At 43.3% G+C, this 14026-nt stretch overlaps 1 protein-coding gene across 5 annotated transcripts in view; it reads right to left on the reverse strand.

Moving 5' to 3' along the window:
* The window catches only part of TBL1X (transducin beta like 1 X-linked), a 287997-nt gene that overhangs the window by 10525 nt on the left and 263446 nt on the right, over positions 1–14026 (reverse strand). For all 5 annotated transcript variants that reach the window (XM_075915224.2, XM_075915214.2, XM_075915234.2 and 2 more), the window contains 5 exons: positions 11258–11399; positions 9414–9477; positions 9206–9303; positions 7967–8027; positions 278–399 (listed from right to left, as the gene is read on the reverse strand). In XM_075915224.2, coding sequence (XP_075771339.1) covers positions 278–399; positions 7967–8027; positions 9206–9303; positions 9414–9477; positions 11258–11399 — 487 coding nt within the window. The remainder of the gene's footprint in view (positions 1–277; positions 400–7966; positions 8028–9205; positions 9304–9413; positions 9478–11257; positions 11400–14026) is intronic.

The raw sequence follows: 14026 nt of genomic DNA on the forward strand, positions 1-14026 counted from the left end.
CTGCGTCTAGACTACTTTTTTTTTTTCGAAAAAACTTTTCAGAAAATGGGATCGGAAGAAGATATTCAAATTCATGCCAAATTTGCATATCTTCTCTCAAAAGCTGCGGACAGTCTATACATGCCCACAGTAAGTCATTTTTACATGGTATGTGTTTGGGGAAGGAAAGGGATATAAATATTCTTGGTCCCAACACAGAAGCTGTTTACTATCACCAGTTACTATTATGATCACATGCTAGTAATGACTCCTAAAATTTCAAACTATTTAAACTTACTGTGTGTCCTTGAAAGGTTTTGACTGGGCGATCACAGCCAAGTCTGCATACGTGAATGCACATGTCAGTACTGCAGGAGGCAAAAGTAGTGTTGTTCTGCCAGTCTACATCCAGAGCAGGTGCTGTGAGGCACAAACAAAAAAGAGTGAAAGTGAGGAAACCTGGCAAAGCAACAGCTATCCTATCATTCTCCCTATGCCAGCAACCTGTCCTAGGGAATCAGAGTGATTGGCCTGTTATAGTCCGAGAGCAGTTCATTGCTATATGGATGTCAGACATGAAAACAAATGCAGCAGGGGCTCAATTTGTTAGCTTCCTAGTACAGGCAGTCCCCGAGTTACGCAGATCCGACTTATGTCGGATCCGCACTTACGAACGGGGCTTTTCTCGCCCCGGAACTCGCGGGTGGCGGGACCACCCAGACTCACAGTGGTCCCGCCACCGCGTCCTCCGGGGCGAGAAAAGCTTCTCCGGGTGTCCCTGGTCTGCTTGGGACCCCTCCCAGCAGACCAGGGACACCCCGAGCAGACCAGAGACACCCGGAGCAAAGCCGCAGAGGCGCGGGACCCCGCCGTCCCCGCGGCTTTGCTCCGGGTCTCCCTGGTCTGCTGGGGGGGGGGGGGGCGCACTAGCTGCGCCCCCCCCCCTCCTCTAGCAGACCAGGCTTTTGTTGTGGACGCCTGGGGTAGAGCAGCTGGGGTGCGGCCGGGTTCGTCCTGGGGGGACCTACCTGGCAGCGCCCCAGCTGTTCTTCCCAGGCTCCAGATTCAGCCTCTGTTGAAACTGATCAGTGGCTGATTCCAGGAAGCTGGGGGCAGAGCAACTCTGCCTCGGGCTTCCTGTAGTCAGCCCCTGGTCAGTTTCAGCAGCAGCGGCTGAATCTGGAGCCAGTTCCGACTTACGTACAAATTCAACTTAAGAACAAACCTACAGTCCCTATCTTGTACGTAACCCGGGGACTGCCTGTAATGGGTATCATGGATGTTTCATATGGCGCCTTCTTGTGAGACTCATTAGGTGATGATCAGATTTAAGCCCATAATTGTGTGAACTTCTGTTTATCTGCTTATATATAGATGTAGTTTAATTTGATAAGAAACCAATTTCAGATAAATTGATTACGTTAACTTTAGAATGTCCACAAAACGTTTTGCATTGCTTTAACTAAAGTGCTCTTTTAAAGTTAAACCAGTACAACTTTGACTACAGGCAAGGCCTATTATACTTGCCAAGACAGATGTTACCTGCCCTCTAAAGGATGGGGATGACATCTAACAGAGGTATTCGTTTTCATTCTCAAGACACTTATTATGTATGTGTCAGTAGTAACAACAATCTAACAGGATTTAGAAAAGTGTTAAAGTTCAGTGTATTTGGGGTGAGCATATAATGTAGGTTTATCCTTGAAATGGTGGTGAGACCTTTGACATTTTTTATTTGCTGTTGTTCTGCAATGTTTTTCAAGTGCAAAGATGGAAGCATATTTCCTCTGGAAAAGAAAAAATCGATTACATTTAATTTTTGTTTTGACGTTATCCTCATGAAACTAAGCACCTTAGAGTAAGTGTGTGCAATGTCTACAATATTAGGAGAGAACATGACTCCTGAATCATCGTGGGACATTCTTTAACCCTCTCAATTAAAAAATAATAATAATATTGCTACGCTGACAATGTGGAAATGCTTCCCATAAAAACATCATGTATAGAATTAATGAAAAAAAGAATTCTATGTGAGAGAGGGGACGAATGTCTGTCTGACAGAAAGGTGAGGAAAACATGCATGTTTAAGAAAGATCACTGTAGAGATGTAGTCTCAGTAGGGGGAGAGTGGGAATCACAAAGCAACCCAGGATTTTGTTTTCACAGTGTTTCTCTGTCATTTTTCTACTGCATCATTTTGCATTTTTGTTTTAAACTCAATAAAAATGTATCCTATACAATATCAGTATCCTTTTGGGGGCTAAAAGGCAGTATGAGAAACTGCAGTCCCAATGTAATTTTCAGAAAGCTGCATGCACCTCAAATTAGGAAATGACAAAGGAAGTGTCATTTGAATCATAAAAGTGTTGCCAGGGTGACACCATATTACTGGAGAATTTCATATTCACTAGAGTGGTTAATTTTATTTAATAATATGTTTACTGAGAAAATTAGTAAGTAAAATGTATTGGAAGTAATAGCCGAGTATGATGTATGAAAATGAGTAACCTGACTATTAAAACACGTCTGTAATAATCACATTGGATACTTGTCAAATGCTGAAATAAAAAGGTTACACTTACATTTGATAAAAGCAGCAGCTACACATTTCAAGAAATACAGCTAGAAAGCACAACATTCTCATAATTCAAGGCATTTGGCTTCTGCCCATATGCCTCATTGCACATTTAAGACATATGAGTTTTCAAAATAATCATACACCTTACTATGCATTTCTATGTACACTTTCATCCTGACTTGATTAGCCTCATTTACGCAAGTACCCTCTTAATTTTGTTGTCCTTATATATAAACCCGTGCGTCTGTAAACTCCGCTCCAATTCATCTGATGAAGTGGGTTTTACTCACAAAAGCTTATGCTGTAATTATCTGTCAGTCTCTAAGACAGGGGCGGGGAATCTTTTTTTGTATCAGGAGCTGCTGATCCACAGAAAAATCAGCCAGGGGCTTCTCACAAGTGGAAAGCAAAAAAAAACAAAAACAAAAAAAAACACTAAACAAAACAAAACAAAACATAAAGCCAAAACCAAACCCTCCGTGGCTGCCAACTGAAACACTCCCTACATTCCTCTTGCATACCAGAACCTAGGGGACCCAAGCTAGGAGATTTTGTGTGCTCCAGCCCCATGGGGGGACAGCAGGGAAGAGGCTGGAGTGCCAGCCTGGTCTCCCCAGCTGAGCCTCAGGGGGACTGGATTCAGGCAAGCTGGGAGCTGCGTTCAGCCCCCAGGCCTTAGGTTCCCCTCCCCTTCTCTATGGTGCCATGGAATTCCTCATTATTTTTTGCAGTTACAGACTAATATAGCTACCCCTCAGAGATTATGTACATAATGCCATCAAGGCATTTGGGAGTTTCTGCATGACATGGAAAATGATAAGACCGATGCTTTTGTTTGTATTCCTAGCTGTGTGTTTAATTATATGATTTATAGCTTGTATTAGGAATGATCTTTCTTAAATATGGCGCAGGCATATACTGAAAATTTTCCATAATCAGAACACCCAAAATAAAAGTATATTTGCTATTATAAGGTTACCAGTGATATATTGTAAAAACAATTAGCTAACTCTTCTCATTAGTGACCAAGTAACAATTTATGCTTGGATTGTGCTTTGTATGCGTGTCCAAACATCGAGACATCTGAAAACAGGATTCTCTCACTGAATTTTAATGAAATGAACACTGGGAACATATTGTAGTTGAAGTCTGCTCTGGCGGCTGGGAAGAACAGTAATAAAACTTGTACAGGGCTAATCAAATCCTGGTTGCATGCAAAATACCTACGGGCCCGTTATGGAAATTATGGGAGTTTTAGGTATATACCCACAAGACCTCATCAATATATCACAGAACTTTAGGGGAATGGAGGCCTCCAGGCCCAGACAGAGTAAGATTCCGACTTGGCTAGACTAGGATAAAAATGTTGTTAGTTAGGATGTGTTGGCTTACTCACATGTTCTAAATGTCAAATGTAGAAAAGGCAGGACAAATTTTAACAAATGCTAAGCAGGCCAAGTTAAAGTCAAGGCTCCCGAGGTTTTAAATGGACCTGCTTTAGAACATGCTAAAAGCAGTGTGCCTTATCCACACTAGACTTTTAACATGTGTGTCTTACTAACATCACATCTTTAAATCCTAGTCTACAGAAGGCCTGAGGTGATCTATGACTTTTCCTAGACAGGGCACAAGTTCCTGTTACAGAACGCATTGCTCTGGGGAAGGTGGCCGGCAAGGCCAGATCTAGGTCTTGCACGGGGGTCTGATCCAAAGTCCACTGACATCAATGGAAATACTTCCAAGTATTAAAATCGGCCATGGATTTGACCTATAGGTTATTGACAGGTAACAGTGGCAATCCCAGGGACATCCAGTATTCAGAATGGTTCTCTTTCATTTTGAAAAATAACATAATCACTCTGAAATGAACAATAAAACTAGTCTCCACACAACCGTAATTCATTCATACCAATAAGTCCAATGAAAAATATAGTGCATATGGTGCAAGATATATAACTGGACAGGCAATAATGGCGATCCCAAGGATATCCAGTATTTATAATTGTTCTCTTTGTAATACAGCTAGAGATTATGATGTTATGTTGGAAGAGCTAATCATATTAACAATTAGTATACAGGAGACTGTCATGATTTGTGGAATCCCTATTCAAGGGTGTTTCCCATCCTCCCATTGCACCCCTGGCCTGGGAGGGGGACACAGACATGGGGCAGAGGGGGAGCTGTTGCAGTAAAGGTCAGGGTTTCCCCCTCACTCACTGTGGGAGCTGCAGGGAACTCACTATGGCTGCAGGGAGTCATGAGAAGCTCACCATGCCTCCTGGCTCCAACGGTGAGCTCCCTATGGCCCCCAGCTCCTATGGTGAGCTCCCTGCAACTCCTAACAGCTGCAGTGAGCTCGGGAGCAATGGGGAGCACATTGTAGTGGCCAGGAGCCATACCCCTAGTATTTGCAGATTTCACTCATCCAGCGCGAATAGTGAGGGTTTACTGTAAAAGGAAACCATGAGGGGAATGTATGATGCACATAATTTCTGAGGGATGGCCTCTGTTTCAAATGTACTCTTATCCAGTACAAACACTATCCTAGGGAGCTAATCAAGTGTGTATTGTTCATCTTTACATCACTTTGCAGTACAGAGTGTGATTTTTCAGAATTCTCCCGACAAAAAATAAAATTCCACAATGAATAGCATGAGTACATTTGCAAATAAAAGCTGCTTTCTCCATGCAGGCAGCTTAGTGAACAGTTTTGTAAGATGACTGGCAAAATGCAGTGAGAATCTGAAAGGAAAATGGACTATTTGTGTTTTCTGATGAATAACTAAAGGTTGGAACTCACTGGTCTGGTATCTTCAGGACCTGACTGGTCCCAAACGAGGGGATTTACTGGACCAGGGGAGGTCCCTCTTGCCACTAGGTTAGGGCTCCAGCCTGCCTCAGCTGCTGCTCCAACCCACTGGAGCTCTTTAGATGCTGCTGGCCCTGCTGCTGCCGTGGCTGGACCGCCACAGACAGAGTTCCACAGCCGGAACAGAGCTCTGCAGCTACCTGGCTCTGCAGCCGGCACTCCATCTCCACAGCAGGCAGAGATCTGCAGCCGGGGCTGGAAATGCACAGCCAGGGCTAGGGTGGAGGACCGGGGCTGGAACTTCATGGCTGTGGTTATAGCTCCCCGGGCTGCCACTGAGGCTGGGGTCAGAGCTCCATGGATGCTGCTGGGGCCAGAGCGCCCCACCGTGCCACCCGCTCCCCCCTTCCCACAACACTGAGCTCCAGGCTGAGTTGCTGGTGCTCCCTATGATGCTCCTGCCCAGCTGCCAGACCTCCCTGTTCCTGGGCTCTGAGGTCCAGGAACATCCATGGTCCATACTGGACCAGTGAGCCCTGGTTAAAGGAGGTACAACCTGTATTTCTACCTGCATTGACGCAAGTAATGTTTATAGGTGTGTCCACAATGAGAAAATGAGGAATGTTTTAAATATGTTAGCTATCAAATATTAGATATTTAGCAAACCAAACATGATCAATAACATGTGTTTAAACATAAACTTATCACCTAGTTTAGCTGAATACAGCAACGGTTAAAAATGTATTAGCTAGTTGTGATTAAACCCAAGGGGAACTATAACATTTCTGGAGACAGAATTTTGATTCGGTTACTAATTATAATACCAGCCTGAGAACAAGATATATCACTATATGACTATGCCTAATAAAAATATTTCATTTTTAATATTTTTTCAATTTTAGGTTTTGAACCCAACTATTTCTCCCTGTAGGGCTGCTCACATGGGGCACCAAAGACTACTTTGTAACATGTTCACATGCTGTGGAAGAGGGAGCACCGCTTTCCATTTTCCAGAAGAAACTAGGCCAAAACTCCAGACCTGAACAGCATCAAACTTTTGGGTGTGGTAGTTTTCAGAATCTCAACCCAGACCTGGATTTAGCAATTAATCTCTAAAAATGGGCCAAACCAAAATCCCAGCTCAAACTTCAGGGTGATCAAATTCCTCCCTAGATCTGAGCTTTATAATGTGAGAAACCTCTTTGGTCAGTGTCTGGAAACTCTAGAGCAGTGGTCCCCAACTTTTCGGGGCTGCCGGGTGTCCAAGGATGGGGCCGCTCACGTGCTGGGCATTCAGGGGCGGGGCCACTCACGCACCGGCGTCCGGGGGTGGGACCGTGCATGTGCCGCGCGCCTGGGGGCAGGGCCGCTCATGCACCATGCGCCCGGGGCTGGCACCACGCATGTGCCATGCACCCGGAGGTGGGGCTGGCCCAGATCATTTGGCAGGCGCACATAAATGTTCCAGTGGGCGCCATGGCTCCCATGGGCACCGCGTTGGGGACCACTGCTCTAGAGCAAGGGTGGGCAATAATTTTTGATGGGGAGGCCACTCAAAGATTTAGTAAGTAGTCAAGGGATGCACTTTTCTGTGGAAGGGTGCTGGTTCTAGGTTGGAGGTTGGATGCAGAAGGGCACATGGGGTAAGGGACTCGGGTGCAGGAGGCAGTATGGGGTCTGAAAGGGTTTTTGGGTTGAAGGAGGGGGCTGTGACTTGGGTCATGAGATTGGGGTATAGGGACAGGAAGGAATTGTGGGCGCAGGAGAGGGTTCTGGCCTGGGGGAAGGCTGTAAGAAGGGGTACAGGGTCTGGGAGGGAGTTGTGACCTGGAGCAGGGGGTGCACAGGGTTTGGATGGTGACCTGTGGGAGGGAGTTGGGGTGCAGGGGGGCAGGGGCACCAGAGGCAGGCACTGGCTGAGGGAGTTTACTTAAGTGTCTCCTGGCCAGAAGCCCTGCAGCACTCTCAAGGGAGGCTAGGCTCCCTGCCTGTTGCAGCCCTAGCCCGCTTCAAAATACAGGCTGCTCTCTCCATGTAGCTCTCAACTCCATCTGTTCCAGTCTCTCAGGCCAATCTCTCAGCTCCAATTGGCTGGGTGTTTTCGCACAAAGCCTCCCCCTCCTGCAGAGCAGAAAACTGCAGGGACTGTGTTTTAAACCACAGTAACTCTGTGCCTGAGGGTCCCGGCAGGAGGGTCCATGGTTTGGTGGGACTTTCAAAGAAGGAGAAAATATCTGGGAGGTCCTCACAAAACCAACAAAACCAACCAACCAACTAGAAAAGGCAAAGCCCTTATGTTAACCCTGATCCAGCTCAAACATGTAGAAGCTAGATGAATAATTTCCATTAGGTAGCTATGACTAGAATTTCAGTAAAGCAAATTTACTCTAGCCTACAGGGTTGGTTCTCACTGACCCCTTCTTCTCCTGATGATCGCACAAGACCAGAGTATAGAAGCTTATGAAAAATAAAGCTCAAAGTGTGGGTTAGAATTTGTTTGACTTTGATGCACTTCTTGTTGCATTGGTGATATTTTCAGGTTGTCAAAACCAAGGGTTTCTGGAAAAAATATTTTGAAACAAAATGTAAATAGTAATTACCTGAATGGAAAGGAAACTGCTGCTTAGCTTCCCCTGTGTGGGCATCCCAAATTATTGTTGTCTGTGTTCAGAGAGAGAAATAAAGATTAGTTGACCATTCCTCTTGGAAAAGTCTCAGAAAAAAAAAAAAGCTCACTACAGAGCAATTCTAGACGACATCTTGATAAATTCTTGCTTGCTGAGCACCTTAGCTATTGCAAACCTCTATACGTATAAATCTATTCCAATACATCAGTGATGAGAAAACAATAGAACTATAGATATTGAACTGTCACATGGATTCCTTCTGAAATATATTAGCCAGAAGATACCTTTGAGCAACTTTATGCGGCTGTGCTGAGCGTTTTGCTACAGCTATTTCAATTAGATGAGACATTAATTTAAGACAAATATAAATGGTGTACTGTTGTGGTGGGCCAGATGAATGTAGAGCTTGCTTCCCATATATTGAATCCATAGCTACAGCAAATTTAAGCAAAATCCTTACAGAAGTAAGCACTATCTTTTGCAGGAATTGTAAATGTATTTGAAAATTATACTCCAGACCATAAATAGGGGATGTCTCATTTTACTGATAATATAGCTATCTAAAGAACTATGGTTATTATAGAGAAAGTATGGCCACTGGAATATTAGTACTACAGTTGGGAGATAAAAGTTACTATGCCTCTGAAAGGTATAGGAATTTGTGGGAAGTTGCTTTCCTGTCCTAGTTCAAATGGGTTTGTGTTTCCCCCTCAGTAGTAATCTGAGATTTCAATCTTTAACAGTACACTCAGCTGAAGTTGCCACGTTGTGTTTGATTTTCAGATGAAATCACCATATTTGGCCTGATTTGCGAACAAAACCATAAACTCTTTATTCAGTTTTCTTTGTCTGACTGTTGAAATGAACTAGCGGGCATTCCCTCTCCTGAGGTATTTATAACTGCTAGACTAAACGTTTATAAATAAATTGGGGAATAAGACTTTCACTTTGCATGAGCAATGCTTAGGATTCAATGTGACACAGACACTGAAGTGATGATTTATTAAAAAATGTATGTCACATGACACAAATTTATCCAGCCATACGAGAGTAGTTAGTTGCTTATTCTGATGAAATCAAGACCCAACAAAACAAATGAGGCAAACTTTGCTGAATTCCCAAAGCAAGAGAAGGAGATGTTGAAATTTAAACAACATAAGCTCACAGCATCTGCACATTCACAAATCAAAGTTACATAGTTTTAATACTAACTTTATCAACGCCAGCACTTAAAATGTAATTCCCCTTTTTGTTCCATTTCAGAGCAAATATGGGACCTTTATGTTGACCTAAGGTGCTTGCAAGGTTACCTGAAATTTAAAAACAAATAAGATTAACGCTATGTTTTGTCTGAGAGCTAGGATACTGAACTATCAATCATTAGCAATCATGGAAAACAATAAACTGTTGAATGACTCACCATCTTCTGTCCATATTCTTGCAAAACCATCATATGATCCTGTAGCCAATAGCGTTCCATCACTCTATTGAATGTGGAAAAGACAGTATCAATGAAAGGTAAACACGATTCAGCCCTGATTCACTCATCTATTTCTCAAAGCCAGTCTTTTCTGAAGTAAGGGAAATCTGGTAACCCACAAAGAAAGCAAGCAAGTATCATTACTAGGTTACATCCTAAATTAGAGATTAGTACTGCTGAGACAGAGACAGAGACAGAGAGAGAGAGAGAGAGAGAGAGAGAGAGAGAGAGAGAGAGAATAAAAACCACAAACGAACCACTAAATACTGAATTGCACTGTCAGACCGTACAAAAGGACTGAGACAAAATCAAGATATAATGATTTTTACGGAATTTTTTTTCTTGAGAAAAGTAATTTTAGAGCATTTAGTACAGGGGTGGGCAATGAGTGGTCCATGGGTCGGACATGGTTTGCCAGAGTTAGCCCCTGAAGGGCTGCCAGATGTTTTATTTACCTGCGCATCTGCAGGTAAGGATGCTTGTGACTCCCGTTGACCGCAGTTCACTGTTACTGGCCAATGGGAGCTATGGAAAGTGGCATACATGTTTCTTGATAATGTTTCTAATTACAGCATAATTCATATGAAAACAGAATAAGAGAACTACTGTGTTCATGTGTTAACCAGTGTGAAAGTCTCACACTGGATGATGAAGAATATTGTAGGTTTAATTAAATAACCATAGAGGTAGCTTTCATAGCATCCCACATAAAATGTTAAGAAAAAAAATAGTCCATCAACAGACATGTCCACTCCTATCCTCCAAAGACAGTCAGACAGATAGAAAGATGTTGAAAAGGAGGTTAAGTTTTCTAGAACCATACATTCAAATTGTATTCTGGCTAATGTGTAAGTGATAATTATCAAAGAGCACATGAGAGAGGGGAAAGAGAGATCAGGGGGAAGATTAACAAATACTGTCCAAATTTGCATCACGTAAAATGCCAGTTTCCTTTGTTTTCATTTTTTGTGGAAAACTGTAAATTGAGGGTTTCATTAGAAATGCTTACTTACGTAAATATTACAATAGACTTCAGTATAAATATTGGTATCACAATAGACCTAGGAATTAAGTATGATCACCCAGTGAAGGATGTCCTTTCCTAGCCATTTCTCCCCACTTGTCCCATAATTGCTTCTGAGCCTTTTTCATACTTCTCCTTATGTAATTAATTCTCTATTTCCTTATGATGGTCTATCAAGTTACCACCATCTCCTTTTCTAAATCCTTCCCAAAAATTCCCCACTGAGCCCACAGCAAATGAATCAAGAACATTCACAAACTTTCTTCTTTGTCCTCCTTGTTAACCATGTTCTGCCTGACCTTCCTCTACTATGCATGACCTTCATTCATTATGTCAAGTGTCCAGTTTTAAGGGCAAGCAGTTTGAGGAAGGGCCTTACCCATTTCTTTTTGCACCTAGCTGACATTGGGGCACAATAATAGTCATGACTAGTCAATGCATTCAGATGGGATCCTGTGATGATATGGATTCCCACTGACACTTTCTTTTTTAATCCCTGATGCTTAAAAACCGTTGAGCTATATTTACTCACAATAACCCAAATAAATATATAAATACATAAATTATTAATCTTAAAGAAAATCAACAGCCATAGAAAATTTCAGCCCAACAGACGAAAGTTTAATTTCTTACGAGTTTCTGAAAACCAGAAGGAAGTTAGTAGGGTACCACCTTAATTATAAAGGCTCAATATTTATAACTGCATGTGAATGAAGTTTATTCAGTTAAAAACTATGACTGGCCCTAGAAGTTAACTCACATTCCAGTCCAATGAAGTCACGTCCTTATTGCTGGGGACATCATGGCCTCCTTCTCTTATACAATGCCTCAAAACTAGCTGAGTGGAACCACCGTTACTATTTTCATTGAGATTCCATATTCTGGCAGTAGAGTCTCCAGATCTACAAAAACAAACACACTGAGATGAACAGTTCATAATGAGATGGTCTGACGCAGCAGGTGGAAATCTCTGGTTACACAGAGAGAACATCGTAGGCTTTAAAAAAATAAGCAACAACTGGTGAGTTCCTCTGCTCTTCCACTCCCTCGCTCTGCGCCGTGATTCACATGTTTGTGATCTGTTATATTTTTAATCAGAATAATCCTCATTTAAGTTCTTAAACTAAAAGCAAAGAAAGCTTTTTTAAAATTAACTTCACATTTCACCAATATTTTTTCCAAAGCATTTTGTAAGCAAGACACTCTCTCGCCCTCAGTATCATGCAACCCACATGCAGCTCACCTTTGTATTGCCATACATGCTACATAATTTTGCAAAATATATACAACAAACAAGATAACAATTTGTGAAAACCTTTTTTGCAACAAAAATTTGCTTGTATTTATTCACTGGGTTACTTTCTTTGAAATGCAGAAAGTAGAATTTGATACAGAATTAGCATATTTCTTATACTTCCAGGAATTCACACATTGGGGCTACGTCTACACTGGCCCCTTCTTCGGAAGGGGCATGCTAATTTTGAACTTGGGAATAGGGAAATCCGCGGGGGATTTAAATATCCCCCGCAGGATTTAAATAAACATGGCCGCCGCTTTTTTTCCGGCTTGGGGAAAAGCCGGAAAAAAGCATCTAGTCCGGCGCGATCCTCCGGAATAAAGCCCTTTTCCGGAGGATCTCTTATTAGGAATATTTATTCCGGAGGATCGCGCCGGACTAGATGCTTTTTTCCGGCTTTTCCCCAAGCCGGAAAAAAAGCGGCGGCCATGTTTATTTAAATCCCGCGGGGGATATTTAAATCCCCCGCGGATTTCCCTATTCCCAAGTTCAAAATTAGCATGCCCCTTCCGAAGAAGGGGCCAGTGTAGACGTAGCCGTAAAGTAATATTTATTTCCTACATATCCAGTCTGTACCTCATATTTTAGTGCACCTTTTTAATAATGAAATTTAGGAGATATATTGCTACAGGGAAAGAAAAGTGGGTCTCTTTCATGATTGAATTCTTCAGATAAAATTCTTCTCTCTAAAACCCATGCTTTTAAATTCATTGAAAAGAAAATTCCACCCAATTGAATTGAACGTTTTCTTGAAATCAATAACTAAAATGTTTTCCACATTAAATAAAAGGCTAAATTAACAAATTACATTTCAAAGGACATCTCAAGTAACCAAAATGTTGATCTGGTTTGAAATCTGAGTGATGTAGGTCAAATTCTATATTAATGATTATTTCTGTTCATTAATCTTTGGCCCTGATTTCTAGATCACAGTTTACAAATGCAATTACAGGCAGTCCCCGGGTTACGTACAAGATAGGGACTGTAGGTTTGTTCTTAAGTTGAATATGTATGTAAGTCGGAACTGGCATCCAGATTCAGCCGCTGCTGAAACTGACCGCCAGTTCTGACTTACATACAGATTCAACTTAAGAACCCCAAGCGTCCCCAAGTCAGCTGCTGCTGAAACTGATCAGCGGCTGATTCCAGGAAGCCTGGGGCAGAGCAACTCTGCCTCGGGCTTCCTGTAGTCAGCGCTGGTCAGTTTCAGCAGCGGCTGACTTGGGGATGCCTGGGGCAGAGCAACTGGGGTGCTGCTGGGTTGCTCCAGTAGCACCGCTCCTCGCTCCTTGGCGCTACTGGACCAACCCAGCAGCACCCCAGCTGCTCTGCCCCAGGCGTCCTGATTCAGCCACTGCTGAAACTGACCAGCAGTGGCTGAATCAGGACCTGGGGCAGAGCAGCTGGGGTGCTGCCGGGTTGGTCCAGTAGTGCCCAGAGCGGCACTGCAGGACCAATCGGCAGCGACCCAGCTGCTCTGCCCCAGGGTCCACAACAAAAGCCTGGTCTGCTGGGGGGGGGGGGGGGGGGCACAGTAGCTGCCCCCCCCCCCCCCCCAGCAGACCAGGGACACGGGGAGCAGCTTACGAACGGGGCTTTCTCGCCCCGGAGCTCGCAGGCAGCAATCCGCCACCTCGACCTCCGGGGCGAGAAAGCCCCGTTCGTAAGTGCGGAAAGTCGGATCCGCGTAAGTCGGGGACTGCCTGTAGTCTATAGATTCAATTTTTTTTTATTTAAAAACAAGGGCTAGCTATGGTTTCACTACTAATTCATCACCAGTTTAATGCCAGTTACCATTAGTCCCTATAAGATTGGGCTACTGACAGACAGAATAGAACCCTTCTAACTATCATTCCGAATGACTTGTAAAAAATGTGGGTCAGGAGTTTTGCCAGCAGGAATAGCTGAGATTGCTGTGGCAAGAACTTCTAACATAACCTTTCATGTCATAAGAACATAAAACCAGCCATACTAAATCAGCTGAAAGGTCCATCTAGGCCAGTATCCTGTCTTCCGACAGTGGCCAATGCCAGATGCCCCAGAGGGAGCGGAACAGAAACAGGTAATCATCAAGTGATCCCTCTCCCATCACCCACTTCCAGCCTCTGACAAACTGAAGCTATGAACACCATTTCTACCCATCCTGACTAATAGCCATTGATGGACCTAACCTCCATGAATTTAGTTAGCTCTTTTTTGAACCCTGTTAAAGTCCTGGCCTTCGCAACATCC

The sequence above is a fragment of the Pelodiscus sinensis genome, chromosome 1 (assembly GCF_052426305.1).
Source record: "Pelodiscus sinensis isolate ZL-2025 chromosome 1, ASM5242630v1, whole genome shotgun sequence".
In the NCBI taxonomy this organism is placed as follows: Eukaryota; Metazoa; Chordata; order Testudines; family Trionychidae; genus Pelodiscus; species Pelodiscus sinensis.